This window comes from Agelaius tricolor, unplaced genomic scaffold (genome assembly GCF_023055355.1).
Source record: "Agelaius tricolor isolate 1412-34295 unplaced genomic scaffold, bAgeTri1.0.p SCAF_28, whole genome shotgun sequence".
Lineage (NCBI taxonomy): Eukaryota > Metazoa > Chordata > Aves > Passeriformes > Icteridae > Agelaius > Agelaius tricolor.
The window spans coordinates 3,180,259-3,206,929 of record NW_027269288.1 but is presented as its reverse complement, the minus strand read 5'-3'; the positions used below and the strand labels follow the sequence as shown (position 1 = coordinate 3,206,929).

Here is a 26,671-nt window from a genome sequence, read left to right as displayed (position 1 = left end):
CTCGGAGCAGCCAGGATGAGCTTTTGTGATTCCCATTCCTTGCCGGTGCCGAGGGAATGGGATTGGACACGGAGCACAACAGAACCTGTTGCTTAGCAGTGGTTTCTGTTGGGAAGGACACCGGGAGGGGAAAGGTAAGAGAGGAAATGAGGGGAAAAGGAGGCGTTTTGGGACACAAGGGCTGGGGGGTGCAATTGGAGGCAGCTCCCGCCGGGCTGGAGGCATCCAAGACGCTGTAAATCCTCAATCCCGTCTGCCTGCTCCCCGGCCCGGGTAATCTGCGGCTCTCCGGGGAGAAAGGGCGCTTTCCCTGCCGGGGGGGCGAGGCCAGGGCGGCCCGGTGAGCCCCTCCTGCCCGCAGCGTGGCTCGGGACCCCATCCATCCCTTGTTTCAGGGGCGGGGACGCCTCCAGCCCCCGTCCTGGGGGATTTGGGGCCCGGCTTGGGGATTTATGCCCACTTTTCCCTACTAGGGTGCGGGCAGAAAGTCTTTAATTACGCGGGGGATAATTAAAGCTCCGGCGGGGGGGATGATCCGGGGTCCCGGGGCCATCCCCGCGTCCCGGGGGTGTTAAAGCCGCTTCACCCCTTGGCAACCCCGGCTCGCTCCACCCCGGAGCTTTTCCTGCCGAGCCAACTCCGGGGTTAAGGAGCTTAAGGAGCGCGAGGCTCAAGGCCGGGGCCCTCCGGGAGAGCGGCTCCGTCCCGGGTAAGGACCGCCCCACGCCCCCGGGCACGGCCGCCGCCGGGGGCTGGCACTGGGCTCTGTTTCCCTTCCTTTTCCTCCTTCTGCTCCCGCCCGGAGCCTCGGGGTGCGTTTGTCGGCAGAGCCCGGGAATGCCGCGGGGTTGCTGGGGGAGGATGGGGCCGAGCCGCGGTCGGGACCTCCAGGAAGAGGAGGGTCCCCGCTCCCGCCGTCACACGGGGAGGGGACGCGGATTTCGGGCTAATCCCGACCCCGCATCCGCTTCCCGCGGGCGGGCACCGAGCCCGAACCGCCCCAAATTCCGGGAAAAGGGGCCGGGGGACGAGGAGGCCGCGGCAAGGGGTGCCCGGGGCTCGGGAGATGCTCCCGGGGCTGAGGTGGGGACACCGGGTCCCCCCCGGCGCGGGGAGCGTGGGATGGGGACCGGGAATGGGAATAGGACCGGGAATGGGATCGGGGTCGGGAATGGGATCGGGGTCGGGAATGGGATGGAGACCGGGAATGGGAATGGGACCGGGAATGGGATTGGGAATAGGAATGGGATCGGGATCGGGATCGGGATCGGGATCGGGATCGGGAATGGGAATGGGATCGGGACTGGGAATGGGATGGGGACTGGGAATGGGATCGGGGTCGGGAATGGGATTGGGATCCGAAATGGGATCGGGGTCGGGAATGGGGTCGGGAATGGCGCTGGGGCAGCGGCTTTGGGAGGGCAAAGGGGGTTTGTGATGGGAAAATCGCGGATCGGGGCGGCTCCGTGATCCCAGCGGAGAATCGGGGCGGGTCTGTGGCCGCGAATGGAAAAGTGCCGCGGTTTGGGATCTTAAATGAGAATTTACGGTGGTTTGGGGATCGCAAATGCAATTTTATGGTGGTTTGGGGATCACAAATGCGATTTTACGGCGGTTTGGGGATCACAGCTGTGAATCTGCAGCAGGGTTTGGGATCACAAACACAAATTTTTAGTGATTTTGTGGTTACAGCTGTAAATCTGCAGCAGTTTTGGGATCACAAATAGGAATTCACAACAGTTTTGGGATCACAAATGCAAGTTTGTGCCAGTTTTATTATTACAACTATCAATTGGCAGCGGTTTTGAGATCACAAACATGAATTTGCAGAGGTTTTTGGCATTAGAAATCCAAATTTTGTGTCAGTTTTGTGATTGCAGTTACAAACCTGCAACATTTTTGTGTTGTAATTGGAAATCTGCAGCAGTTCTGGAACCAAACATTAATTTACAGCGGTTTTGGGATCACAAACATGGATTTACAGCAGTTTTGGGATCATAGACATGAATTTACACACTGTTTGGGATCAAGTACGAATTTGCAACAGTTTGGGGATTGTGACTGGAAATCTGCAGTGGGTTTGGGATCACAGTCATGAATTTTTAGTGATTTTTTGGTTGTGACTGTAAATCTGCAGCATGTTTTGGGATTGTAACTGGAAATCTGCAGCAGTTTTGGGATCGCACTCATGAATTTACAGCAGTTTTGGGATCATAGCTGCAACTCTGCAGCAGTTTTGCTCTTTCAGCTATAAACCTGCCCTGATTTTGTGATCCCAAACACACATTTACAGAGGTTTTATGTTGCAGCTGCAAAATGAAGTGGGTTTGGATCACAGCCGTTGATCTGCAGCACTTTGTGATCCCAAACTCCAGATTTTGGCCATTTTGTGGTTGCAGCTGCAAATCTCTGGCTGTTTTGTGATTGTGAACGTGGATCTGAACATCCTTGCAGTCACAACTGCAAACTTCCCGTGGGTTTTTGACCACAACTTTGTGCATTTCCAGCAGCTCTTCCCTCACAAACAGCATTCCTTGGAATGCCTGAGTGTGGGAGGTGGCATTTCCAGCCGGGCCAGGGGGCAGAACACTCCCCATGGGCTGGAGGAGACTCACATTGAGGGGTGGTGGGATTTTGGTGGAAATCCCCCTGTTTGTGCCTGGTTATTAAAAGCAAAGCAAATATCAGGGAAGGATCCCAAGGCAGGTTGTTCCTATCCCTGAGGATCCTTTATCCAAATGCTGCATCCAGGGAGGGCTCAGCCCCTTCCCAAGGGGAGCAGAGCAGCTCATGGTGGCAAAGGATGCCCTGGCTGTGTCCTGGGCTGGATCCCATCCTGGATCCCATCCTGGATCCCAGATCCCATCCTGCCTCTCTCCATCCCATCCCACAGGGGCCATGGCCTCGCTGCTGTCCCTGCAGGAGGAGAACAGGATCCTGCAGCAGGAGCTGTCCCGCGTTGAGGACCTGCTGGCCCAGAGCCGGGCTGAGCGCGATGAGCTGGCCATCAAGTACAATGCCCTCAGTGAGCGGGTGAGCTCCCCAAATCCCCCTTTTTAACCCCAAAACTCAGAGCTGGCCATCAAGTACAATGCCCTCAGTGAGCAGGTGAGCCCCCCAAATCCCCCTTTTTAACCCCAAAATCCACAGCTGGCCATCAAGTACAACATCCTCAGCGAGCGGGTGAGCTCCCCCAAATCCCCCTTTTCAGCCCCAAAAATCCACAGCTGGCCATCAAGTACAATGCCCTCAGTGAGCGGGTGAGCCCCCCAAATCCCCCTTTTTAACCCCAAAATCCACAGCTGGCCATCAATTACAACATGCTCAGCAAGCAGGTGAGCTCCCCCAAATCCCCCTTTTTAACCCCAAAACTCAGCTGGCCATCAAGTACAACACCCTCAGGCAGCCCCCCCAAATCCTCATTTTCAGCCCCAAAATCCACAGCTGGCCATCAAGTACAATGCCCTCAGCGAGTGGTTGAGCCACCCCAAATCCCCATTTTTGACCCCAAAATCCAGAGCTGGCCATAAAATACAACACCCTCAGCCAGCACCCCCAAATCCCCCTTTTTAAACCCAAATTCCAGAGCTGGCCATCAAGTACAACACCCTCAGCCAGCCCCCCCAAATCCCCTTTTCAGCCCCAAATTCCGGGCAGTGCCAGCTCCAGCCCTGGCATTCCCTGTGTGGGGCAGGGCAGCTGTGGTGTCCCCGTGGTGGGAATTGTCCAGGCCAGTCCTGGCTTGCCAGGGCTTGCCCATCCCTGTTTTATTTGTCCTGCTGGATTTTGGAAGGAACCCCCCTCCCCTCCCTGTGGGAATCCTTCAGTTTTCCAGCACTTTGCCCTGGCAACCAGGAATTCCACAGGGCTTTGGCTCTCCCAGTGCTGAGTGTGCCCCAAACTGGTGGGATACTGGAGGAATCCCTCGGTTTGTGCCTCAATATTCAAAATAAAAGCAAATATCAGGAAAATATCTCCAGGCAAGTTTCCACTCCTGTACCCAAGGATCCTTTATCCATCACCCACTCTGTGCAAACTGGGAAGGGGCTTTGCTGACCCCAGAGACTGGAGGTTGAGTTATCCTTAAAAACAACCCCAAAATTTCCCATTCACCCCCTCCTTGTGCATGGAGAAATGGGAAAATGTGGGAATTGGGGCCTTCAGCTGGCTGAGATTTGCCATGGGACCCCTGGAAGTGAGGCTGGGGGATGCCCAGGGGTGTGGGTGGAGGTGCCAACCTGGGCTGGGGGATGCTCAGGGGTGCTCAGGGGTGCCAGCCTGGGTTGGGAGATGCCCAGGAGTGTGAATGGGGGTGCCAGGCTGGGCTGGGGGATGCCCAGGGGTGTGGAGGTGCCAGCCTGAGCCAAAGGATGCCCAGAAGTGTGGGTGGAGGTGCCAGCAGATGCCCAGGGGTGTGGATAGGGGTGCCAGCCTGGGCTGGGGGATGCTCAGGGGTGTGGGTGGGGATGCCAGCAGATGCCCAGGGGTGTGGATGGGGGTGCCAGCAGATGCCCAGGAGTGTGGAGGTGCCAGCCTGGGCTCCCCTGATCCCAGCTGGAGCAGAGCCTGCGGCTGGAGCCGGAGGAAGCGGCCGAGAGCCGGAGCCTGGCCCAGCACAACATCGAGCTGCGGAGGCTGCTGGAGGAGGAGCAGGCTGCCTACAAGAGGAAGCTCCAGGCCTACCAGGAGGGCCAGCAGCGCCAGGCCCAGCTGGTGCAGAAGCTCCAAGCCAAGGTAAATCCTTCCCCAGGGAGGCACTGGGATAATTTGGGGACACCCTCCATGGGTGTCACCCCCCCGTCCCTCCCGCAGGTGTTGCAGTATAAGAAGAAATGTGGGGAAGTGGAGCAGCAGCTGCTGGAGAAGGCGACGGAGCTGGAGCAGGAGAGGCTGACGGTGAGGGAGGCTTTGGGGGTGCCCTGCCCCAAATCCCAAATCGGGGTGATGGCCAGCGGGGGATGTTCCCACAGATCCAGCTGGATGCCAGCGGCTCCCAGCCCGAGGAGGAGAGCAGCAACGAGCTGGAGAACGCCCTGATCCGCCTGGAGGAGGAGCAGCAGAGGTGGGGGGATCCTGGGGGAGGTGGGGATTCCTGGGGAATGCTGAGCTCGGTGATCTCCTGGGATCCCAGGAGCAGCAGAGATGGGCGGGAATGTGAGGATTCCCAGGGAATTCTGGGCCTGGTGATTCCTTGGGATTCCAGGAGCAGCAGAGGTGGGCGGGAATGTGAGGATTCCTGGGGGATTCCGACCCTGGTGATTCCCAATCCCAGGAGCAGCAGAGATGGGCAGGAATGTGAGGATTCCCAGGGAATTCTGGGCCTGGTGATTCCTTGGGATTCCAGGAGCAGCAGAGGTGGGTGGGAATGTGGGGATTCTTAGGGGGATTCTGATCCTGGTGATCCCCAATCCCAGGAGCAGCAGAGGTGGGCGGGAATGTGAGGATTCCCAGGGGATGCTGAGTTCGGTGATCCCCAATCTCAGGAGCAGCAGAGGTGGGCGGGATCCCAAGGGGAATATGAGGATTCCCAGGGGATTCTGACCCCGGTGATCCTCAATCTCAGGAGCAGCAGGGGTGGGCAGGATCCCAGGGAATGTAGGGATTCTCAGGGGGATTTTGACCCCAGTGATCCCCGATCCCAGGAACAGCAAAGGTGGGCGGGATCCCAAGGGGAATGTGAGGATTCCTGGGGGATTTTGACCCCAGTGATCCCCGATCCCAGGAGCAGCAGCCTGGTGCAGGTGAACTCGATGCTGCGGGAGCAGCTGGAACAGGCCAACGTGGCCAACGCGGCGCTGAGCGAGGACATCCGGAAGCTCACGGCGGACTGGGCACGGGCCAGGGACGAGCTGGAGCAGCGGGAGGCGGAGTGGAGGCGGGAGGAGGAGGTGGGGGACACCCGGGAGGGGACAGGGGACACCCGGGAGCAGCAGCGGGGAGAGGGGTGTGAGGCAGGGGGATCAGGGGATGGGGGATCATGGAGAGGGTGTGGGGTCATGGGGGATGCTGCAGAGAGCAGAGTTTGGGGAGTATGGGGGGAGATGGGGTAGGAAGAGGATGCAAGGCAGATGTGGGGTCACTGAGGAGGGATGCAGGGCCGGGGGGATGTTCTGTGGGGAAGGATTTGGGATGGGGAAATGGAGATGAGGCAGGTGAATGTGTCAGGGACAATGTGGGGCACGTGGGGCCATGGGTGATGTTCCATGGGGAAGAATTTGGGGATGTGACATGGATGGGAAAGGGAGATGAGGCAGGGGGATGCAGGGATGTGTCGGGGACAGTTACACAGGACCCTGGCAGGGATGTGGGGCCGTGGGGGATGTTGCATGGAGAAGAATTTGGGGGATGTGATGGGAAGGGGACGTGAGGCAGGGACGTGTCACCCCCCCACCTCTCTCCGTGCCCACAGGAGTTGGGGTGGGGCTGTGGAGGACTGTGGGGGTGATGGGTGTGGCCAGGACGGATATTTGGGAATTTGGGGACCGTGGTGGATCCCTGATCTCGCTCCATCGCCCCCCAGTCCTTCAACACCTACTTCAGCAACGAGCACAGCCGGCTCCTGACCCTCTGGCGGCAGCTGGTGGCCTTCAGGCGCCACTTCGGGGAGATGAAAGCCACCACCGAGAGGTCAGCGGGGCCCGGGGCGGGATCCCTCCCTCCGGGGGTGCCTGGGGGTCCCACCCCGCTCCTCCCACCCGCACAGGGACCTGTCGGAGCTGGGCCACGAGGTGTCGCGGACGGGCCGCGCTGCCCACGCCGCCTGCCTGCACCTGGCCGCCAACCTGCGGCTGGCCGAGAGCCAGGCGGGGGCGGCCCGGGAGCGGCAGGAGCTGCGCCTGGAGCAGCTGCAGGAACAGCTGGCGGCGCGGGCGCGGGACGCAGAGCTGGAGAAAAACACCCTGGCAGCCAGGTACGGGGCATGGGGGCACCTGGTGGGCGAGGGGAGGAATGGAAGTGCAGGGGATGTGGTACAGGATGGGGAGGGAGTGAGTCAGAGGGATGCAGGAGCACCAGCAGGGATGCAGGAATGCAAGGAGGGGTGCAGGAGCACCAGGAGGGGTGCAGGAGGACCAGGAGGGGTGCAGGAGGACCAGGAGGATGATCCACAGGGAAGATTTTGGGGATATGGCAGAGGATGGGGAGAGAGTCAGTCAGAGGGATGGAATGCAGGAGCACCAGGAGGGATGCAGGAGGACCAGGAGGGGTGCAGGAGGACCAGGGGGTGCAGGGGTACCAAGAGAAGTGCAGAAGCACAGGAGGATGTTCCACAGGGAAGATTTTGGGGATGTGGCACAGGATGGGAAGGGAATATGGGTCAGAGGGATGGGATGCAGGAGCACCAGGGGGTGCAGGAGCATCAGGAGGGGTATGGGGGCACCAGGGGATGCAGGAGGTGCAGGATGGGGAGGATGCACCCCCATGGGGCCATAGGGGATGTTGTGTGGGGAAGGTTTTGAGGCACAGATGGGAAGGGATGTGAGGCAGGGATGCTGGATGTTGGATGGTGGATGCTGGGTGTTGGATGTTGGATGTTGGATGCTGGATGCTGGATGCTGGATGTTGGATGGTGGATGCTGGATGTTGGATGCTGGGTGTTGGATGTTGGATGCTGGATGCTGGATGCTGGATGCTGGATGTTGGATGTTGGATGCTGGATGTTGGATGTTGGATGTTGGATGTTGGATGCTGGATGCTGGATGCTGGGTTCTGGATGTTGGATGCTGGATGTTGGATGCTGGGTTCTGGATGTTGGATGTTGGATGCTGGATGCTGGATGTTGGGTGTTGGATGTTGGATGTTGGATACTGGATGTTGGATGTTGGATGCTGGATGTTGGATGCTGGATGCTGGATGTTGGGTGTTGGGTGTTGGATGTTGGATGTTGGATGTTGGATGTTGGATGTTGGATGTTGGATGTTGGATGCTGGATGCCAGCTGTGTCCTGGCCAGGCTGGCGGAGCTGACGGAGGCCCTGGAGAGGCGCCGGAGCGAGGACGAGGAGAAGGAGCAGGCGGTGGAAGCGCTGACGCTGCAGCTGCGGGAGCTGGTGGGTGCAGGGTGTGGGGGTTTGGGGATGCAGGTCGGTCATTCCCAGCCTGATCCCATCCCGGGGCTCACAGGAGGCCGCGCGTGCCCGGGAGCCGACGCCGGAGCAGGTGCAGGCTCTGCGCTCCGAGCTGGAGCTGCTGCGCCGGACGCTGCACGAGATCACCCAGGTGCTGGGACACCCCGGGGCCACCCACAGCCAGGAGGGGCCTCTCCCTGCCTCAGTGTCCCCTCCCTGCCTCAGTGTCCCCTCTCTGTCCCAGTGTCCCCTTCCTTGATTCATTTTTGTATTTCCTTATTCAGTTTCCCCTCTCCCTGATTCACTTTTCCCCTCCCTGCTTCAGTTTCCCTTTCCCCTTTATTTGACTTGATTTCCCATTTCCCACCTCAGTTTCCCCTTCCTGGACTCCCTCTCCTCTTCCTCACCTTGGTTCCCCCTTTCACTGACTTCATTCCCTTCCCTGCCTCACTTTCCCCTGGATTTTCCCGGGAACAGGCGGTGCTGGCAGATGACCCCGAGTCCCCTGCGCCTGCTGTGTCCCTCCCATGTCCCCCCGTGTCCTCTCCGTGTCCTGCTGTGTCCCCTCTCCGCAGCCTCTCTGCCAGCGCCGCCGCTGCTGCTGTCCATGCAGCCCTGAGCCGGCGCCAGCTCCAGCTGCAGGTGAGCTGGGAGGAGGAGGAGGATGGAGATGGGGATGGGGATGGGAATGGGGATGGGAATGGGAATGGGGATGGGGATGGAGATGGGGATGGGGATGGGGATGGGAATGGGGATGGGAATGGGAATGGGAATGGGGATGGGGATGGAGATGGGGATGGGGATGGGGATGGGAATGGGAATGGGGATGGGGATGGGGATGGGGATGGGGATGGGGATGGGAATGGGAATGGGAATGGGAATGGGGTTTGGGATGGGGATGGGGATGGGGATGGGAAGGATGGGGACAAGGATGGGATCTGATCAAAGCTGGCCCCCAGGAGGCCCGGAGCCAGGCGGAGGCGGGCCGGGAGGCGGCCGGGAGCCTGCGGCGGGAGCTGGGAATGCTGGAGCAGCGGCTGGAGCAGCTGGGAGCCGAGGCCGGGAGCTGCCGGCGGGCGCAGGAGGAGGCGCAGCGGGAGGGGCTTCAGCTGCGGGCCCAGGCTGAGGGGCTGCGCAGGTACTGCCCCTCTGTCTGTCCTGCGTGTGCGGCTGTCTGTCCCTGTGTGTCCATGTGTCCATATGTCCATGTGTCCATGTGTCCCTGTGCCCATGTGTCCGTGTGTCCATGTCTCCGTGTGTCCGTGTGCCCCTGTGTCCACGTGTTCGTGTGTCCATGTGTCGGTGTGTCCGTGTGTCCATGTATGTGCGTCCATGTATCCATGTATGCTTGAGCCCGCGTCCCTGTGTCCATGTCTGTGTGTCTGCAGGGAGCTGTGCCCATGTGTCCGTGTGTCCGCAGGGAGCTGTGCCCATGTGTCTATGTGTCTGTGTATCCATGAGCCCGTGTCTGTGTGTCCATGTCCGTGTGTCCATGTCCGTGTGTCCGCAGGGAGCTGTGCCCATGTGTCTGTGTGTCTGTGTATCCATGTGTCCATGTCCATGAGCCCCTGTCCATGTGTCCGTGTCCGTGTGTCTGCAGGGAGCTGTGCCCATGTATCCATGTATCCATGTGTCCATGTCTGTGTGTCTGTGTCCGTGTCTCCGCAGGGAGCTGTGCCCATGTGTCTGTGTATCCGTGTGTCCGTGTATCCATGAGCCCGTGTCCATGTGTCCATGTCTGTGTGTCCGCAGGGAGCTGTGCCGCGCAGAGGCGGCGCTGGCGGAGGAGCAGCAGCGGGCGGGGGCCCTGCAGCAGGAGCGGGAGCAGCTGCGGCGCCGCAGTGAGAGCCTGCAGGACTGCCGGGACCAGGCTGCCCGCGACGCCCAGGCTGCCCACGAGCAGCTGCAGCACAGGTGGGCACGGGCGGGCACGGGCAGGTGCAGGTGGGGACCCAGGTGGGTGTGGGGTCTGGGTGGGTAGAGGGTGTACAAGAGGGTTCAGATGAGCACAGGTGGCTGTAGGTGGGCACAGGTGGGTGTAGGTAGGCACAGGTGGGTGTAGGTGGGTGCACGTGAGCTCAGGTGCACATAGGCAGGTGCTGGAGGGTACAGCACCCCCAGGACCTCCCTATGGTGGATGCAGGTGGGCACAGGTGGGCACAGGTGGGCACAGGCAGTCTGTGCTGTCCCCGCACAGCCAGCAGCAGGTGCAGGAGCTGGAGGCACAGCGGGCACAGGCACAGCAGGAGCTGCTGGAGGCGCGGGAGGAGCTGAGCCGGGCTCTGCTGGAGGTGGAGCTGGCCCGGGGCGAGCAGGAGGCGCTGGAAGAGGCCCTGGGCAAGGTGGGCACTGGGACCCACCCCACAGCGGGGCCGGGCACGGGTACAGGGGCATTCCCATGGGTACAGGTGAATCCCTGTGGATGTATCCCCAGGAGTGCCAGCCCTGCCCTGGGTGCAGCCCCATGGCCTGGTTCCACAGGTAGCCCCACATACCCCAGGTGTCCCCAAGTTCCCCCCATGCCCCAGGTGCTCCCCAAGCCCCAAGTGAGCCCCAGGTGTCCCCCTGCCCCAGGAGTGCCAGGCCTGCCGTGGGTGCAGCCCTGCGCCCCAGCTGCCCCCATGGCCCGGTTCCACAGATGTCCCCACATACCCCAGGTGCCCCCTATGCCCCAGGTACTCCCCAAGCCCCAGGTGAGCCCGTGCCCCATGTACTCCCTGAGCCTCAGGTGCCCTCCATTCCCCCAGGTACTCCCCGGTTCCCAGGTGCCCCCGTGTCCCCCAGTCCCAGGTGCCCCCGTGTCCCCCAGTCCCAGGTGCCCCCCCCGTGTCCCCCAGTCCCACGTGCCCCCCGTGCCCCCAGGTACTCCTCGAGCCCCAGGTGCCCCCCATGCCTCAGGTACTCCCCCTGCCCCAGATGCCCTTGTGTCCCCCTGCCCCAGGTGCTCCCCGAGCCCCAGGTGCCCCCCCCGTGCCCCCCAAGCCCCCATTCCCCCGTCCCGCCGTGCCCCCGGTGCCAGCCGGTGCCCGCTGGCAGGCGCAGGGCAGCTGCGGGGAGCTGGCGGAGGCCCGGCGGGCGGCGGAGGCGGAGGAGTCGCGGCTGCGGGACGCGCTGGCCAAGACCAGCGAGCTGGCGGCCGGGCTGGCCCGGGACAAGGCGGAGCTGGGCCGGCGGCTGGAGCGGCTGGAGCAGGAGCGGGAGCGGGGCCGGCTGCGCAGCCGGGAGCTGTGCCGGGAGCTGGCGCTGCTGCGGACACGGCTGGAGAGCGGCCCCCGGCCCGGCAGCGAGCGGCGGGACCTGGAGCGGCCACGGGGAGACCCCCGGGACGACGGGCGGGGGCTGCGGGAGGAGCTGCGGGAGCTGCGCGGGGTCCACGAGCGGCTGCGCCACAGCCTGGGCCAGGTGGGCACCGCGGGGGCAACTGGGAGCGGTGGGGAAGGGGCCAAGGGTAACTGGGAGCGGTGGGGAGGGTGCCAAGGGTAGCTGGGAGAGGTGGGAAAGGGGCATTGGGCCACTGGGAGGGTGTCAGGGGTAAATGGGAGAGGTGGGGAGAGTGTCTGGGGTAAGTGGGAGGGGTGGGGAAGGTGCCAAGGGTAACTGGGAGGGGGCGTGCGATAACTGGCGGTCCCTGAGCTGTCCCTGGTGTCCCCCGTGTGCCGCAGGCGGTGCAGGAGCAGAGCGCGGCGGGCGAGGCGCTGGCGCGGGCGCGGGCGGAGCAGGAGCGGCTCCGGGCGGAGCAGGAGCGGCTGGGCCGGACCCAGGCGGCGCTGGCCCAGGACGGGGCGGGCCTGGCCGTGCAGCTCGCGGCTGCCCAGCGCCAGGAGCGGCACCGCCACCGCGAGGCCGCCGGGCTCAGGTGGGGCCGGGCTCAGGGGGTGCCGGGGAGGGTCCAGCCCCGTGCCCAGCCCCGTGCCCAGCCCCGTGCCCAGCCCTGTGCCTGGTGTCCCGCAGATCAGAGAAGGAGGGGCTGGAGAGTGCCGTGTTCCAGCTGCAGCAGGAGCTGGCCCAGCTCCAGGCCCGCAATCAGCAGCTGGAGGCCCAAGGCCGGACACTGGCCCAGGCCAAGGAGGCGCTGGAGGGTGAGGGGTCCCGGCCACCCGTGTGTCCCATTGGCCTGGCCATGCCCAGCTCCCACCCATCCATCCCCATCTTCATCTTCATCCTATCCATCCCCATCTTCATCCTTATCCTCATCCCATCCATCCCCATCCTCATCCTCATCCCATCCATCCCCATCTTCACCATCCATACCCATCCATAGTATCTGTTATACACATCTTCATCCTCGTCCATCTCCATCTTCACCGTCCATCTCCATCCATCACCCCATCCTCATCCCTGTCCATCCCCATCCTCATCCTTGGCTCCATCCTCTTCTCCCCATTGACAGGGGGTGTCTCCACGACATGGGGGTGTCCCCACTGATGGGGGGGTGTCCTCATGACAGGGTGTCCCCACTGACTGGGGTTGTCCCCAATGAGTGGTGGGTCCCCATTAGCTCTGGAGTGTCCCCATGACTTAGGGGTGTTCCATTCTGCAGTGCCCCCATGACTGGGAGTGTCCCCATGACTGGGAGTGTCCCCATCACTGTAGGTGTCCCCATCACTGTAGGTGTCCCCATCACTGGGTTGTCCCAATGACTTAGGGGTGTTCCATTCTGCAGTGTCCTCATGACTGAGATGTGCCCATGACTGGAGGTGTCCCCATCACTGGGTTGTCCCCATGACTGGGGATGTCCCCATGACTTAGGGGTGTCCCATGGTCCAGTGTCCCCATGATTGGGGATGTCCCCATGACTCCGCTGTCCCTGTGACCGCACTGTCCCCATGTCCCCCAGCGGAGCTGGGCGTGGCGCGGCGGGAGCGGGCGCAGGAGCTGCGGGAGCGGCGCCAGGCGGTGGCGGTGGCCGAGGCGGCCGCGGTGACAGCGGCGCTGCAGAGCGCCCGCGACGCCCACCAGGAGCAGCTGGAGCAGCTCCAGCGTGAGAAGGTGCGCACGGGGCAGGGGGGGACGAGGGTTTGGGCTGCGGGAGGGATTTGGGGCACGGCGCTGGGGTTTTGGGGTGCTGTGGTGGAGGCTTTTAGGGTGTGATGGTGATTTTTTGGGTGTGATGGTGATTTTGGGGGTTTTAAGAGTGATTGTTGGGGAACGATGTTGGTTATTGGGGTGAAATGTTGGGTTTTGGGCTGAAATGTAGCTTTTTGGGGTGCAGAGCTGATTTTTGATGCACGTGTTGACTGTTCAGGACACAGTGATTATTTTTGGGGTGAAATAACCACTGTGGGTTATTGGGTTCTGGAGTGAAATGTGTTTTGGGGCTCAGTGGTGATTTTTGGGGTGAAATGTAGATTTTTGGGGCTCAGAGCTGGTTTTTGATGCACATGCTGATTGTTGAGGGCACAGTGGTGATTTTTGGGGGGCAACCTTGATTTCTGACATTCCCACCGATTGGTGGGGCACAATGCTCAGGGTGCGGGATTATTTGGGTTCACTGGTGATTTTTGTGGTTTTCTGGTGATTTTTGGGGTCCACTGGTGATTTTTGGGGCTCACTGGTGATTTTGGGACTGGCAGGAGGAGCTGGAGGCTGAGCGGGGCCGGCTGGTGCAGGAGCACGAGGAGCTGGTGGCCGATCTGGCGGCAGCGCGGCAGCAGCGCCAGAGCGAGAAGCAGCAGGTGGTGGCCCTGATGTCCCCATGTCCCTGTGCCAGCTCTGATGTCCCCCCAGCCCTGTGCCACTCCCCTGTCCCCCAGCCTTGATGTCCCCCTGTGCTTGTGCCAGCTCCATGTCCCCCCAGCCCTGTGCCACCCCCAATGTTCCCCAGCCTTGATGTCCCCCTGTCCCTGTGCCACCCCCGATGTCCCCCAGCCCTGTGCCACCCCCGATGTCCCCAGGCTCTGGCACTTCAGGAGGAGGAGCGGGTGGCCCTGGCAGGGACACTGGCAGGGCTCCAGCAGAGCCTGGACGAGGCCACGGCCGAGCTGGAGCAGCGGCGGCGAGAGGTCAGGGGCCACCAGGAGAAGGAGCAGGTGGGTTTGGGGGGCTCCCAGAACCCCCCCAGGGTGGCACAGAGCCCCCACTTCCAGCCCCTGTGCCCAGGTGTCTCCCCTCTTTGCAACCCCCATTGCCAAAGTGTCCCCTGCTCCTGCAGCCACCCATGCCTGGATGTCCCCTTGTCACCCCCCAATTCCTGGGCATCCCCCACTGCAGCCCCTCCTGTCTGAATATCCCCTGTGCCCCCCTCATTGCATCCCCCCATTCCTGGGTACCCCCCCATTGCACCCCCCAGCTTGAGCCTCACCCCCACCATTGCAAGACCCCCCCCCCCCTTTTCTTGCAGCCCCCCAACTTCACCCCCCATCTCCTGCAGGAATGGGGCTCAGCTGTGGTACCTGAACCCCCTCACCCCATCCCTGCACCACCCCTACTGCCCCCTGTTTCTGGGACCCCATCCCCACTGTCCCCCTGTCTCTGGGGCCCCATCCCCATTGTCCCCCCTTTTCTAGGACCTATTCCATTGCCCTCCCTCTTTTTGGGACCCATCTCCATTGCCCCCACCTCTCTCCAGGATCCCATCCCCATTGCCCCCCCTCTCTGGAACCCCATCCCCACTGTCCCCCCCTTTCCAGGACCCATTCCATTGCCCCCCCTCTCTCTGGGACCCCATCCTCATTGTCACCCTCTCTTTTTGGGATCCATCCCCATTGCCCGCCCCCAACCCCTGGGATCCATCCCTACTGTCCCCCTATCTCTGAGACCCCATCCCCACTGTTCCCCTATCTCTGAGACCCCAACCCCACTGTTCCCCTGTCTCTGGGACCCCATCCCCATTGCCCTCCCTCATTCCAGGACCCCATCCTCATTGTCCCCGCCTCTTTCTGGGACCCATTCCCCATTGCCCCCACCTCTCTCCGGGACCCCAACCCCACTGTTCCTCCTCTCTCTGTGCCCCATCCCCATTACCCCCCCGTCTCCGGTACCCCATCCCCATTGTCCCCTCTCTCCGGGACCCCGCCGCCCCCCGGGACCCCCGAAGGAGGGAGGGGGCTCTCAGGGTGCCCCCGTGTCCCTCAGGCCTTGGCCGCGGAGCTGCGCTCGCTGCGGGCGCGGGCGGAGGAGGCGGCGCTGAGCCACGAGCGGGAGGCGAGGACGCTCCGGGACCAAGCGGCAGCGGCGGCCAAGCAGCGGGACAGCGCCCTGCGGGAGGTGAACCGCCCCCCAAAAACCCCTTCCCGCCCCCCTGAAACCCCCAAATCGCTGGAGTTCCCTCTCCGGGCAGGCGGAGGAGGCGCGGGCGCAGCTGCGGGCGGGGGCCGAGGCGCGGGCGGCGGCGCGGCGGGAGCTGCTGGAGGCGCAGCGAGAGGCCCGGGACAGCCGCGAGGGCCGCGACACCGAGCGGCGGCGGGCGCAGGAGGCGCGGCGGGCGCTGGGCGATGCGGCCCGCGAGAAGGAGGCGCTGCAGCGCTCCAACGAGGAGCTGCGGGCGGCCCTGCGGCGCGCCGAGGGAGAGCGCATCAGGTCGGGAACGCGGGATTGCTTCACCCGGGGGTGCAGGGCCTTGGAGGGGCTACTCGGGGCTGGGGGGATGCTCAGAGCTGGGGGGATGCTCGGGGTAAGGGAATGTCCAAGCTGGGAGATGCAGGAGTTGGGAGATGCTTGGGATGAGGGAAAACAGGAGTTGGGAGATGCAGGAGGTGGGAGATGCTTGGGATGGGGGAAAACAGGAGTTGGGAGATGCAGGAGTTGGGAGATGCTTGGGATGAGGGAAAACAGGAGTTGGGAGATGCAGGAGGTGGGAGATGCTTGGGATGGGGGAAAACAGGAGTTGGGTGATGCTCAGGATGAGGGGAAGCACAGATTGGGAGATGCAGGAGTTGGGAGATGCTCAGGATGAGGGAAAAACAGGACTTGGGAGATGCTTGGGATGAGGGAAAACAGGACTTGGGAGATGCTCGGGATGAAGGAAGGCAGGAGTTGGAGTTACAGGGGTGATCCCCACCCCGGAGGGCGATGCCTGGGATGGGGGCGGTGTTGGGACGCTCAGGGGATGCACGGGTTGGGATGGGCGGTGCTCCAGGTCGGGAGCACGCTCAGGACAAGATGATGGAAATTTGGGGCTGGGGGGACACCCGTGCTGGGCACAGCTGGGGCACGGCTGGGGCCGGGGGCGTGCTGCCCCCCCGGGCGCTGCCAGCCCCCGCTGCCCGCAGCCTGAAGCGCTCCGGGGAGGACAAGGAGCAGCGTCTGGCGCTGCTGGAGGCGGCGCGGGCGGCGGCCGAGCGGGAGGTGTCGGAGCTGCGGGCGGCGCTGCGGGGGCTGGAGCGCGCCCGCCTGGAGAGCCGCCGGGAGCTGCAGGAGCTGCGCCGCCAGGTCAGGGACGGGCAGCACGGGGACACGGGGTGGCCCTGAGCCTCGGCGTGTCCCCGAACCGCTGGTGCCCCCGCGGGCAGGTGAAGGAGCTGGACAGCGAGAACAGCCGGCGGGGCCGGGAGCTGGGGGAGCTGCAGGCGCGGGTGGCCCTGGAGGAGCAGCGGGAGCAGCGCAGCCGCCGCGAGGCCTCGGGGCTCAGGCAGAAAGTGGCCGAGAGCGAGGCCGGCACCGAGGCTGCCAGGAAGGAGGTGAGGCCGTCCCCAAAGGTCCCCAAGAACCCGCTGTGGGTGTCCCACATCCCAGAGTGCCCCTGTGCCCCCATAGCCGGCTGTCCTGTGGGTCTGGAGCTGTCCCTGTCCCCTCAGGCCGTAGCTTGGTGCCTGCTGTCCCCAGTCATTGCCATCACTGTGGTATCCTGTGTTCCTGGGTGTTCCCATTGCTCCATCCCCTGCATCCCTGGGGTTCCATTGCCCCATTGCTCCATCTCCTGCATCCCTGGTGTTCTCTGTGACCCCATTGCTCCATCCCCTGCATTCCTGTGGTTCCCATTGCTCCATCCCCTGCATTCCTGTGGTTCCCATTGCCCCAGTGCTCCATCCCCTGCATCCCTGGAGTTCTCATTGCCCCATTGCTCCATCCCCTGCATCCCTGGGGTTCCAATTGCCCCATTGCTCCATCTCCTGCATTCCTGGTGTTCTCTGTGACCCCATTGCTCCATCCCCTGCATCTCTGGGTGTTCCCATTGTCCCATTGCTCCATCCCCTGCATCCCTGGGTGTTCCCTGTGACCCCACTGCTCCATCCCCTGCATCCCTGGGTGTTCCCATTGCTCCATCCCCTGCATCCCTGGGTGTTCCCATTGCTCCATCCCCCACCTCTCTGGGGTCCCCCACTGCTCCATCCCCCGCTCCCATCCCTCCCACCCACCCTTCCCCTGTCCGCTGTCGCCCCCTCAGCTGCAGCAGCTGCAGCAGCGCCTGGCGGTGGCGGAGCAGGAGTTCCGGCGGCGGGAGCAGGAGCTGTCCCGCAGCCTGGAGGAGGCGCGGGGCAATGAGAAGAAGCTGCTGGCGGACGCTCGGAACCTGCAGCTCAAGGTGGAGGCGGCGCGGGCCGAGGTGGCCGAGCTGGGGCTGCGGCTGAGCGCGGCGCAGGGCCGGGCGCAGGGGCTGGAGGCGGAGCTGGCCCGCGGCGAGGAGCAGCGCAGGGCCACCGAGTCCCGCCTGGGCGGCCTCCAGGCCACCCTGCGCCGCACGGTGGCCGTGGCCAGGGCCAAGGGTGAGCGGCCTCGGGGAAGGGAAGTGGCAGCCCTTGATCCAGCCCTGGGGGTCTCCAACACACCGGTGCTCCGGCCCCTGCATGCTGGGGGTCTCCCAACCCCCGTTATTTCATCCCTGCATCCCTGGATCCCCCCAAACCCCATTATTCCATCCCTGCATCCTGGAGGTCTCCCATTGCTCCATCCCTACATCCCAGGGGTCTCCCAACCCCCGTTATTCCATCTCCTGCACCCCTGGATCTTCCCAAATCCCATTATTCCATCCCTGCATCCTGGGGGTCTCCTAAACCCCTTATTCCACCCCCTGCATCCTGGGGATCTCTCAAACCCCATTATTCCATCCTTCATCCCTGGATTCCCTCAAACCCCATTATTCCATCCCTGAATCCCGGGGGTCTCCCATTGCTCCATCCCTTGCATCCCGGGGATCTTCCAAACACCATTGTTCCATCCCTGGATCCACTCAAACCCCATTATTCTATCTCCTGCTTCCCAGGGATCTCCCGGACCCCATTATTCCATCTCCTGTGTCCCTTGATTCCCCCAGACCCCATTATTTAATCTCCTGCATCCCTGGATTCTCCCAAACCCCATTATTCCATCCCCTTCATCCCTGGGGTCTCCCATTGCTCCATCCCCTGCATCCCAAGGGTCTCCCAGTCTCATTATTCCATTCCCTTCATCCCTGGATCCTCCCAAACCCCGTTTTTCCATCCCTGCATCCCTGGATCCCCCCAAACTCCATTATTCCACCCCCTGCACCCCGGGGTCCCCTTCACTCCATCCCCTGCATCCCCACATTTTTCCATCCCCTGCCTCCCTGGTGTCCCCCGCTGCTCCATCCCGTCCTGCCAGGCTCCCTGGTGTCCCCCTGCCACCCCTGTTTGTCCCCCCAGGCGGGGGCCCGGAGGGTTCGGGCAGCCCCGGCTCCGTCCCGGATCCCGAGGCCGATCCCGAGGCGCTGCGGGCGGCGCTGCGGGAATTCCTGCAGGAGCTGCAGGACGCGCAGCGGGAGCGGGTGCGTGTCCCTGTCCCTGCCGTCCCCGCTGTCCCCGCAGGGCCCTTCCCGGCCCGATCCCAGCCCCCGTTCCCGGCAGGAGGAGCTCCGGGGGCAGCTGGGCAGCCTGGGCCGGCGCCTGGCGGAGGCGGAGGCGGAGCGCGACAGCGCCGGGGCCCGAGCGCAGCGGCTCCAGAAACTGCTGGACGAGAGCGAGCAAGGTGATGGGGATTTTGGGGATTCGGGGTGGTCTGGTGGCTGCTGGAGCCGCCACGGCCAGCGGGAGCTCGGAGGGAAACTGAGGCACAGGGAGGGGGGTGAAGCTCAGAGCGGAGGATGCTCCTCGGGATTTCCTCCAAAACCCTGGTGGGAAAGCTCATAAATCCCAGTAAAGCCCAGTAAAACCCTTCTGTGCGTCCTTTAAACACCAGTACAAGGTGGTGAATAATTCCATATATCCTTCTAACCCTAATAAAATGGGTTTTAAACCCTTTACCCTTGTAAAACCCCTCTGCATCCCCCACACATCCCAGTGGAACTGGTAAAACCCTCATGGATGCCCATAAACCCCACTGGAACTGCTAAACTCCCCTATGGATCCCATGTAAATACCAGTTAAACTGGTAAACTCCACAAAACCCAGTAAAATTGGTAAAACCCCCTGTGCAAACTCCATAAATCCCAATAAAGTGGGGCAGAACCTGTCTGCACCCCACGTAAATCCCAGTAAAACTGGTAAATCCCCTGTGTATTTCCTGTAAACCCCTATGAAACAGCTGAAAAAAACCTTGTGCAAACTGCAGAAATCCCAATAAAATTAAATTAAAGATCCAAAACATTAAAAAATAGTAATAAAAAAAAATAACCCATTAAAAAATTCCCCATAAACTGCAGTAAAACTGGTGAGCTCCCTGTGCAGTCTCCATAAATGCCAACAAAGGGTTAAAATCCCTGTGTGTCCCTCTTAAATCCCAGTGAACCCAGTAACCCCTCCCAGTCTGTCCCCCATAAATTCCAATAAAACCCCAATAAAGCCCCAATAAAACTGGTAACACCTCCCTGCATCCCACGACCACCCCAAGAAAACTGGGAAATGCCCTGAGCAAATGCCATAAATCCCAATAAAGTGGGTAAACCCCCCCTGAATCTCTCAGAAACCCCAGTAAAACTGGGAACCTCCCATGCCTCCCCTGTAATTCCCAGTAAAACTGGGAACCCCCTGTGAAAATTCTGTAAATCCCAATAAAATGGGTAAAACCCCTTTGCATTCCCCATAAACCTCAGCAGAACTGGGAAACTCCCCGGTGAATCCCCTGGAAACCCAGGAAAATTGGTCAAATCCTTGTGCATCCCCCTTAAATCCCAGTGCATCCCCCCTTAAATCCCAGTAAACCCCAGCCACCTCCTGCAGTGTCCCTTTAAACCCCAGTAAACCCCCCTAAACCCCAGTAAAACCCCTCTGCACCCTCTAAATCCCAGTAAAGACCCATCAATCCCAGTAACCCCCCTGCATCCCCCATTAACCCAAATAAACCGCTCTGCACCCCCAAAAATTCCAGTAACGCCCCCATAAATCCCAGTAACCCCCAGCATACCCCATAAGTCCCTCTGCAATTCCCATAAACCCCAATAAAACCCTCCTGCATCCCCCATGAACCCCAATAAGCCCCAGTAAACCCCCAACATCCCCCATAAACTCTGATAAACTCCCCTGTGAATCCCATAAACCAAATAAACCCCAGTAAAACCCCATTGCAACACCATAATCCCCAGTAAAACCACACTGCACCCCACAAACCCCAGTAAAACCCCCTTCAATCCCCACAAACCCCGATAAAACCCCTCTGCACCCCCATAAACCCCAGTAAAACCCCAGTGCTCCCTTGCAAACCCCAGTAAAACCTCTCTGCATTCCCCATAAACCCCGTCAAAACTCCCTTGCACCCCCACAAATCCCAATAAAACCTCTCTGCACCCCCACAAACCCCAGTAAAACCTCTCTGCACCCCCAAAAATCCCAATAAAGCCCCTCTGCACCCCCACAAACCCCAGTAAAACCCCCTTCAATCTCCATAAACCCCATGAAAACTCCCTTGCACCCCCACAAACCCCAGTAAAACCCCAGTGCAGCCCCACAAACCTCAGTAAAACCCCAGTAAAACCACACTGCACCTCCACAAACCCCATTAAATTCCGCCTTCCATCCCCACAAACCCCATTAAGACCCCCTTGCACCCCCACAGACCCCAGTAAAACTCCAGTAATGCCCCAGTGCACCCCCACAAATCCCATTAAAACCCCTTTTCACCCCCACAAACCACAAACCCCAGTAAAACCCCCTTGCAGCCCCACAAACCCCATTAAAATCCCCTTCCATCCCCATAAACCCCAGTAAAAACCCACTGCACCCCTACAAGCACCATTAAAACCTCCTTGCACCCCCACAAACCCCAGTAAAATCTGCCTTCCATCCCCATAAACCGCAATAAAACCCCACTGCACCCCCACAAACCCCAGTAACACCCCACAAACCCCAGTAAAACCCCCTTCCATCCCCATAAACCCCAATAAAACCCCTCTGCACCCCAGCAAAACCCCATTAAAACCCCTCTGCACCCCTACAAACCCCATTAAAACCCCTTTGCACCCCCGCAAACCCCAGTAACACCCCACAAACCCCAGTAAAACCCCCTTCCATCCCCATAAACCCCAATAAAACCCCTCTGCACCCCCCAAACCCCGCAGGGCGGCGGGAGCTGAGCGGGGCCCGCGCGTCGCTGCTGCTGCAGGATGAGACCCTGCGGCGCTCGCAGCGGGAATGCCGGGGGCTGCGGGAGCGCCTGAGCGCCCTGGAGAGCGGGATGAGAGCGGCAGAGAGGGAGCGGCGGGCGGGACAGGTAACGGGAACGGGGACGGGAACGGGAACGGGGACGGGAACGGGGACGGGAATGGGAACGGGAACGGGAATGGGGATGGGGATGGGGATGGGGATGGGAACGGGGACGGGGACGGGAACGGGAACGGGGACGGGGACGGGAACGGGAACGGGAACGGGAACGGGAACGGGGACGGGAACGGGAACGGGGACAGGGACGGGAACGGGAATGGGGATGGGGACGGGAACGGGGACAGGGATGGGGACAGGGATGGGGATGGGGTGGGGATGGGGATGGGGATGGGGATGGGGATGGGAACGGGGACGGGAATGGGGAGGGGAATGGGGACATGGATGGGGACGGGAACGGGAAAGGGAACGGGAATGGGAAAGGGAACGGGAACGGGAACGGGGATGGGAATGGGGATGGGAATGGGGACAGGGATGGGGATGGGGATGGGGATGGGGATGGGGATGGGGATGGGAACGGGGACGGGAACGGGAACGGGAAAGGGAATGGGGCTGGGAACGGGAAAGGGAACGGGGACAGGAACGGGGATGGGAACGGGAACGGGGACGGGAACAGGAACAGGAACGGGAACGGGGATGGGGACGGGAACGGGGCTGGGAATGGGGGAGCGGGGCCAGGGGAGCTGGGGGGTCAGGGGGGAACGAGGGAGTCGGGTGGGAATGGGGCCGGGGGGAACGGGGCCGGGGGTAATGGGGTCAGGGGGGAATGGGGTCCAGGGAGGAACGGGAGAGTTGGGTGGGGATGGGGGAGTCCAGCTGGAAATTGGGGGGCAGTCCAGGTGGGAATGTGGGATAATCCAGGTGGGAATACCGAGCAGTCCAGGCGGGAATGCTGGGGCAGTCCAGGAGGGAATGCTGGATAATCCAGGCAGGAATGTGGGATAATCCATGTGGGAATGTGGGATAATCCATGTGGGAATGTGGGATAATCCCGGTGGGAATGCCGGGCAGCCCCGTGGGGAGTGTCAGGCAGCCCGGGTGGGCACGGCGGCGTGCCCGGCACATCCCGGCTCCACGCCCTCATTCCGGCGGCTCCAGGAGAAGCTGGGCGAGCTGGAGGAGGCCCGGCAGAGGCTGGAGCTGTGCGAGAGCCGCAGCGCCCGGCTGGAGCTGCAGCGGCGGGCGCTGGAGGCGGAGCTGGGCCGGGCCCGGCGGGCTCTGGCCGAGCGGGACGCGGAGGCGCGGGAGGCGCGGGAGCGAGCGGAGCAGCTCCGCACGCAGGTACCGGGATCCCGCCGGGCTCCAGGGGCTCCGCTGGCTCCCCATGGATCCGCTCCCACGGTTCCCCCCTGAGCGCCCTCCCAGCGCCTCCTGAAGCACTTCCCAGTCCCTCAGCTCCCACTGAACCCACTCCAGTTCCCACAACTCCACTGAACCCACCCAGTCCCCACAGTCCCACAGCTCCACTGAACCCACCCAGTCCCCACAGTCCTCCCAGTTTCCCCTGAGCCCCGTCCCAGTCCCACAGTTCCTATTGAACCCACTCCCAGTTCCCCCGAGTTCCCCCTGGATCCCATCCCAGTTGTCCGAAGTTCCCCCAAAACCCCTCTCAGTCCCCCAGTTCTCTCCAAATCCCTTCCCAATTCCTCTGCTCCTGAACACCCACTCCGTCCCCCCAGTTCTCCATGTATCCCTTCCCAGTCCCCCCAGTTCTCCCTGGAGCCCCTCCCAGTTCCCCCAGTATCCCCTCCCAGCCCCTCCAGTTCCCCCAGTATCCCCTCCGAATGCCCCCAGTTCCCCACTCTCCGTTCCCGTTTGGGCACAGCTGGCTCAGGCCGAGTCCCGCTCGGGGCCGTTCCCGGTTCCGCCGGGGAGCGGCTCCAAGGGGGAGGCTCCGGCCGGGTCCCCGCTCCACGAGCGGCTCCTGCAGCTCCAGAATGCGCTGGCCGCGGGCGAGACGGACCGGAGGCTGCTCCAGGTGGGACCGGAACCCTTCCCGGTGCCCCCAGCTCCCCCCGAGCCCTTCCCTGTCCCCTCATTCTCTGTGAGCCCCCTCCCAGCCCTCCCTAAACCCCCTCCCGCTACTCCCAGTTCCCTCTGAATCCCTCCCAGTGCTCCCATTTGCCCTGAACACTCCCCGTCCCCTCCGTTCCCACTGGAACTCCTGCCTCTTCCCCTTGAGCCCCCTCCCAGCTCCCCTGGTTCCCCTGAATCCTGTCCCAGTTCTCCCCGGACCCATTCCCAGTCCCCCCCAGCCCCCTGCCAGTCCCTGCTGTCCCGGGGATGTCCTGGGGGTGTCCCGGGGCTGTCCCGGGGATGTCCTGGGGGTGTCCCGGGGCTGTCCCGGGGATGTCCTGGGGGTGTCCCGGGACTGTCCCCGGGTGTCACGGGGCTGTCCCGCTGTCCCCCGGTGTCCCAGGAGGGGCTGGAGGAGGCGCGGCGGGCGCTGGCGGAGGCACGGCGGGAGAAGGGAATGCTGTGGGAGCAGCTGCGGGAGCAGCGGGAGCTGGGAATGCTGCGGGAGCCGGGGATGCTCCGGGATCTGGGAATGCCGCGGGAACAGGGAATGCTCCGGGATCTGGGAATGCCGCGGGAGCTGGGAATGCCGCCGGAGCCCTCCCAGGACCGGCAGCAGGAGGTGAGCGGGGCCGCACCCCAAATTCGCTGACCTTTGACCCCAGACTGTGGATCCCCCATAGAGCCCTGCACCCTTATGGGCTAATTAATGATCTAATTATCATCTCATACCTATATCATCATATCTAATTATCTAATACTATATTAGATAATTGATCTATTGCCACATATATATACATATATATATACACCTCTATTTGGGTTTATCTGTATTTTTCTATCTATTACACGTACTTTAATAAATATTTATCTGTGTGTCCGGGCAGGAGCGGGACCCTCCCGGCCAGGCTGGACCCGCGCAGCTCCCGGCAGGGCCGGATCTCCGGGCGGGGCCGGATCCCCCCGCGGGCTCGGCCGAGCGGGAGCTGGAGGAGGCTCGGAAACGCATCCAGGTGCTGCGGGTGGGTCCCGGGGCCGGGGCCGAGCCCGATCCAGGGGATGGGGCCAATCCTGATCCATGGGCTGGGGCTGATCCATGGATTGGGGCTGATCCTGATCCACAGGATGGGGCTGGGGCTGATCCTGATCCATGGATTGGGGCTGCTCCTGATCCATGGGCTGGGGCCAATCCGGAACCATGGGCTGCGGCTGCTCCTGATCCATGGTCTGGGGCTGATCCCAGTCTGTGGGATGGGGCTGGGGCTGATCCTGATCCATGGGATGGGGCTGGGGCTGATCCATGGGCTGGGGCTGCTCTTCGGGAGCTCATCCTGATGGGAACGAGCCTGGTGCTGGTGCTGGGATGGGGCCGGGCTCATCCCAACAGGAATGGTCCCGGTGCTGGGAAGGGGCTGGGTTTGTTCCAGGAGCAGGGAGGTGTTGGCACTGGCCACACCAGGGAGGTGGTGCTGGTGTTGGTGCTGGTGCTGGTGTTGGTGCTGGTGCTGGTGTCAGTGTTGGTGCCAGCACCAGGGAGGTGCTGGTGTTGATGTTGGTGTTGGTGCTGGTGCTGTTGCTGGTGTTGGTGCTGCTGTTGGTGTTGGTGCTTGTTGGTGCTGGGTGTTGCTGTTGGTGCTGGTGTTGGTGCTGGTGTTGATGTTGGTGTTGGTGCTGCTGTTGGGTGTTGGCGCTGGGTGTTGCTGTTGCTGTTGGTGCTGGTGCTGGCTCTGGCTCCGGGCCGTTCTGGGGTGCCCGTGCAGGCAGTGCCCATCCCGGGGTGCCCGTGCAGGCAGTGCCCATCCCGGGGTGCCGGGCACCCCTCCCCACAGGCTCAGGTGTCAGCGCTGGAGCTCCGGGCCCGGCCGCTCCCTGAGGCACCCGCGGAGCTGCAGCGGGAGCTGGAGCGGCTCCGGCTCGGCCGCGGCAGCCTGGAGGAGCAGGTGAGGGGACACAGGGACAGCCCAGGGACACGGGAACAGCCCAGGGGACACGGGGACACAGCCTGGGGGGCACGGGAACAGCCTGGGGGCCACGGGGACACAGCCTGGGGGACACAGCCCGCAGGGACACGGGAACAGCCCGGGGAAGACCGGGGAAGATGGGGACATGGCCCCAGGGGACACAGGGACACAGCCTGGATGATATGGGGACAGCCCCAGGGGACACAGCCCAGAGGGACACGGGGACACGGCCTGGGGGACAGCCCAGGGACACGGGGACAGCCCAGGGAACACAGCCCAGAGGGACACGGGGACATGGCCTGGCCCCACAGCCTCCCCTCCCTCCCTCCCTCCCTCCTGCAGATCGTGCTGCTCAAGGAGCAGGAGCTGCAGCGACATCCCACCGGAACTTAGGGAATTCCGGGAATTCCAGGACATCCGCAGGGACCAGCGCAGCTCCGGGACGGGAGGATCCATCCCCATCCCCGATCCCAAAATCCACAGCAGCTCCGCTCAGGGGTGAGGGGGATCCAGCCCCATCCCTGTGCTCCAATCCCACAGTGATTTTTGTCTCCTCGTTCCCTTTTCTCCAGGAAAAAGCTGCACTTTTCCCACCAGCCAACAAAATTTGTCTATTTTTGATACAATCTGGGACCTCATGGATGGTTTACTCATTTTCCTGTTGCAGTTTTTAATGGAAAAATGGGGAATATTCCCTTGTTTTAGCCCCAGAAGACCCAACTGATTTATTCCCCTCCAGCTTTCCAAGCCCTGCCCTCACCCCATCCTAATTTTTCCCCTTTTTCTAACAAAAAACTCCCAGGATTTCTGTTTTTGAGGATTTTTTTTAGGAACTAGCAGGGTTTTTATATGGAATTTTTGGGAATGGGGGTTTTTACTGGTGCTCCCGAGGGTGGGAAAGCCATGGGAAGGGAGGTGGTGGCTCTGACCCCCTCCCAGTCCCAGCCAGAATAAACATGGAAAATCAAACTGGGAGTTCTGAGGGATTTTTTGGGGGAAGTTGGCATTTTGGGTATGCCCAAATTTGGGCTGGGTTGAATGAGGTCCCTAAATAATAATGAATAATAAGAATAATGAACAATAAATAGAAATAAGCAATAATTAAAACCCAATAATGTTAATTAATAATGAAGAGTAAAGGA

At 61.9% G+C, this 26,671-nt stretch overlaps 1 protein-coding gene and 1 long non-coding RNA gene across 10 annotated transcripts; one reads left to right on the top strand and one right to left on the bottom strand.

The window, feature by feature from the left end:
- On the top strand, window positions 1-26,498 carry CROCC (ciliary rootlet coiled-coil, rootletin). 9 transcript variants are annotated; one of them, XM_071449161.1, is made up of 34 exons: window positions 1-134; window positions 2,894-3,033; window positions 4,555-4,734; window positions 4,813-4,896; window positions 4,971-5,062; window positions 5,723-5,888; window positions 6,521-6,627; window positions 6,704-6,910; window positions 7,951-8,047; window positions 8,121-8,216; window positions 8,543-8,707; window positions 9,025-9,203; window positions 9,818-9,979; window positions 10,263-10,407; window positions 11,102-11,467; window positions 11,728-11,921; window positions 12,017-12,144; window positions 12,903-13,054; window positions 13,639-13,740; window positions 13,960-14,094; window positions 15,140-15,271; window positions 15,345-15,583; window positions 16,276-16,435; window positions 16,516-16,683; window positions 17,391-17,709; window positions 18,607-18,728; window positions 18,808-18,928; window positions 21,453-21,604; window positions 22,564-22,833; window positions 23,378-23,530; window positions 23,972-24,190; window positions 24,456-24,590; window positions 25,398-25,508; window positions 25,872-26,498. In XM_071449161.1, the coding sequence occupies exons 2-34, from the start codon at window positions 2,899-2,901 to the stop codon at window positions 25,920-25,922; spliced, it is 5,244 nt and encodes a 1,747-aa protein (XP_071305262.1). In that variant the 5' UTR covers window positions 1-134; window positions 2,894-2,898; the 3' UTR covers window positions 25,923-26,498. The 9 variants fall into 9 exon arrangements, with proteins under 9 accessions (XP_071305262.1, XP_071305267.1, XP_071305268.1 ...); XM_071449166.1 differs by lacking the exon at window positions 1-134 and adding an exon at window positions 141-273 and having other exon boundaries at window positions 4,998-5,062; XM_071449167.1 differs by lacking the exon at window positions 1-134 and adding an exon at window positions 141-273 and having other exon boundaries at window positions 22,651-22,833.
- LOC139600761 (uncharacterized) lies at window positions 20,533-21,284 on the bottom strand. The gene is made up of 3 exons (XR_011682658.1): window positions 21,210-21,284; window positions 20,704-20,879; window positions 20,533-20,672 (listed from the first exon to the last, which is right to left on the bottom strand). It is a non-coding gene; the product is annotated as an uncharacterized lncRNA (long non-coding RNA).
- Window positions 26,499-26,671: the final 173 nt, after the last annotated feature.